Raw genomic sequence first — 2,403 nt, 5'->3', positions numbered from 1 at the left:
AGGAGAAGCACACCACAAGACTATGTTTTAGTAATACCACAAGAAAAACAATTTTATATGCCATGGTGTTAATGTAAATTTCTCATAAGTGAAAGGAGAACCAGAGATGGTAAAAATGATTATGAGGAAAGATGACACGTGTACCATAAAAGAGGGAGAGACTGAGAGAGGTTACAGGGTCTAGCAGAGGAGATGGAGAAGGGAAATCTACTAAAACATACTTTGCTTGAAAATGCCATAACATATCTTTTATGCTAATTTAAAAATTAAAAACATTTTTTAAAAAGAAATTTACATATTATGACATAAATATGTATTTTTAGTATGTGTTATTTGCGACTTAAAACAACGTTGAGAAAGTGTGAAAGCTGTAAAAGGGAAAACTAATTAGGTACTAGGAGAAGCAGCATGCTTACAGGTGAACTAGCTACTTCACAGGGAATTTGAAGTCCAATGAATGGAAACAACAGCAAATACATACACATAATACTTGCTTCTGTCCCCTCATCAAGAAATGGGGTCTCTCCTCAATGAATTCTTTGGGAGTTTCACATGTTTTGGTCATATGAGCCCTCTTCTTCAGCTCTTCACAGATCTACCTCCCCACTCCATAACCATTCAAATTTTTGCCCTTTTATTTTGAAATATTTTGAGACTGATTTGTGCTGCTTAAATACTCTTGCATGTGTGGCCTTCTACTAGGGAGTTATCAGCTTACCAGGGTCTACATTCTTAGGGCAGGCTGTCTCTTCTCCCAGCAACTAAAAATAATTACATCGCTGGGGTGGGATTGTGTGCCACCTCCCCTCTCTATGCTTGGGTTTGTTCTGGCTTGGATTTCTAGGTTTTGTGCCTGATAATGCAACTACCATGAGTTCATATGGGCAGATGTCTTGCTGGGCCTGGAAGATAGTGTTCCCTTGTAGTCATGCACTGCCTCAGGTTCTTAAACTCCTTCATTCCTTCTTCCAAAACTATCTGTCAGCCTTGGGAGTGGGATTGGTATACATGTTCATGAGACAGAGAATATGATCTCAGAACGTTCAGCCCTTAAACTGGAAATTCTTATTTCAAAACTTAAGACCCAAGACAGTAAGTAATTACTTTTCTAATTTCTCTCTCACAAAGTTCTTCTTCAGAGCTCTCTTGATGTCCTTGTTCCTCAGACTATAGATGAAGGGGTTCAGCATGGGGGTGACCACAGTGTACATCAGTGAAGCTATTGCAGTGGAATGTGAGTTTTGGGTCACAGCAGAACTGAGGTACACTCCCAGGAGAGTACAATAGAACAAGGTGACAACAGAAAGATGGGATGCACAGGTGGAAAAGGCTTTGTACTTCCCCTGTGCTGAGGACATTGCCCTTATAGAGGACACTATCTTGGCATAAGAGTAAAGGATGCCTGCAAGACAACCACCACCCAGGATTGTAGCAAAAACATTCATTACCATATCATTTAAAAAGGTGTCAGAGCAGGCAAGGTGAATCAACATGCTAAGCTCACAGAAAAAATGTGGAATTTCCACATTAGCACAGTAGGAAAGCTGCAACACCAGGAAGCTTTGTAATGATGAATTCAAGGAACTTGTGATCCAGGACACCAGAACCAGTGACACACAGAGCTGAGGTGTCATGATGCTTGTGTAGCGCAGGGGGTGACAGATGGCCACAAAGCGGTCATAAGCCATCACAGCCAGGAGGAAGTTATCCAGCCCTACAAATAATGCAAAAAAATATATTTGCATGATGCAGCCTTTATAAGTTATGGTGTTGTGGTATGCAAAAACATTCACCAGCATCTTTGGGATGGTAGTGGAAGTTAGGCAGATGTCCACAAAGGATAGGTTGGAGAGGAAGAAGTACATGGCTGTGTGCAGGTGGAAGTCTGAAATTGTGGCCAGGATGATGACAAGATTCCCCAAAATGGTCACAAGGTACATGGAGAAGAAGAGTCTATATATAAGGGGCTGCAGTTCTGGGTCTTCTGAAAGTCCCAGGAGAAGAAACTCTGAGTTTTCCGTATCATTGTGTTGTTTCATGTGCTGTAAATGACTGCTGAAAAAGACAGAAATAATATGACTGCTTCTTGGCATGTACAATAATACCAACTATAAAAAACACAATGGAATAAAAGCACGTAAAGAATAAAATCCCCAAGGACAAAACATAAGAAAGCAAACAGTCACAATGGCTGGAGAATTCAAAGAGATTATTACAGAATGAGATCTCATCGTTCCCAGAAAGACAGAGCTAATATATTCAAAGTAATGTTCCTAATGTATTATTGGATTCATTTTTCTATAGTCGGCACTATAGGCTAATTGTGTAGCTTATCAGCATGTGTGTGTGTGTGTGTGTGTGTACATACATGTGTGCTGTGGGATGTCCTGCATGCTGTAAGTA

At 40.3% G+C, this 2,403-nt stretch overlaps 1 protein-coding gene across 1 annotated transcript; it reads right to left on the bottom strand.

Annotated features, from left to right (window-relative positions):
• Window positions 1–337: 337 nt before the first annotated feature.
• On the bottom strand, window positions 338–2,041 carry LOC118576278 (olfactory receptor 1073-like). The gene has a single exon (XM_036176592.1). It carries the CDS (start codon window positions 2,037–2,039, stop codon window positions 1,101–1,103), a length of 939 nt encoding a protein of 312 aa, XP_036032485.1. The 5' UTR covers window positions 2,040–2,041; the 3' UTR covers window positions 338–1,100.
• Between the last annotated feature and the right edge of the window lie 362 nt (window positions 2,042–2,403).

Source organism: Onychomys torridus, unplaced genomic scaffold, assembly GCF_903995425.1.
Source record: "Onychomys torridus unplaced genomic scaffold, mOncTor1.1, whole genome shotgun sequence".
In the NCBI taxonomy this organism is placed as follows: domain Eukaryota; kingdom Metazoa; phylum Chordata; class Mammalia; order Rodentia; family Cricetidae; genus Onychomys; species Onychomys torridus.
This window is presented reverse-complemented; position numbering and strand designations above follow the sequence as displayed.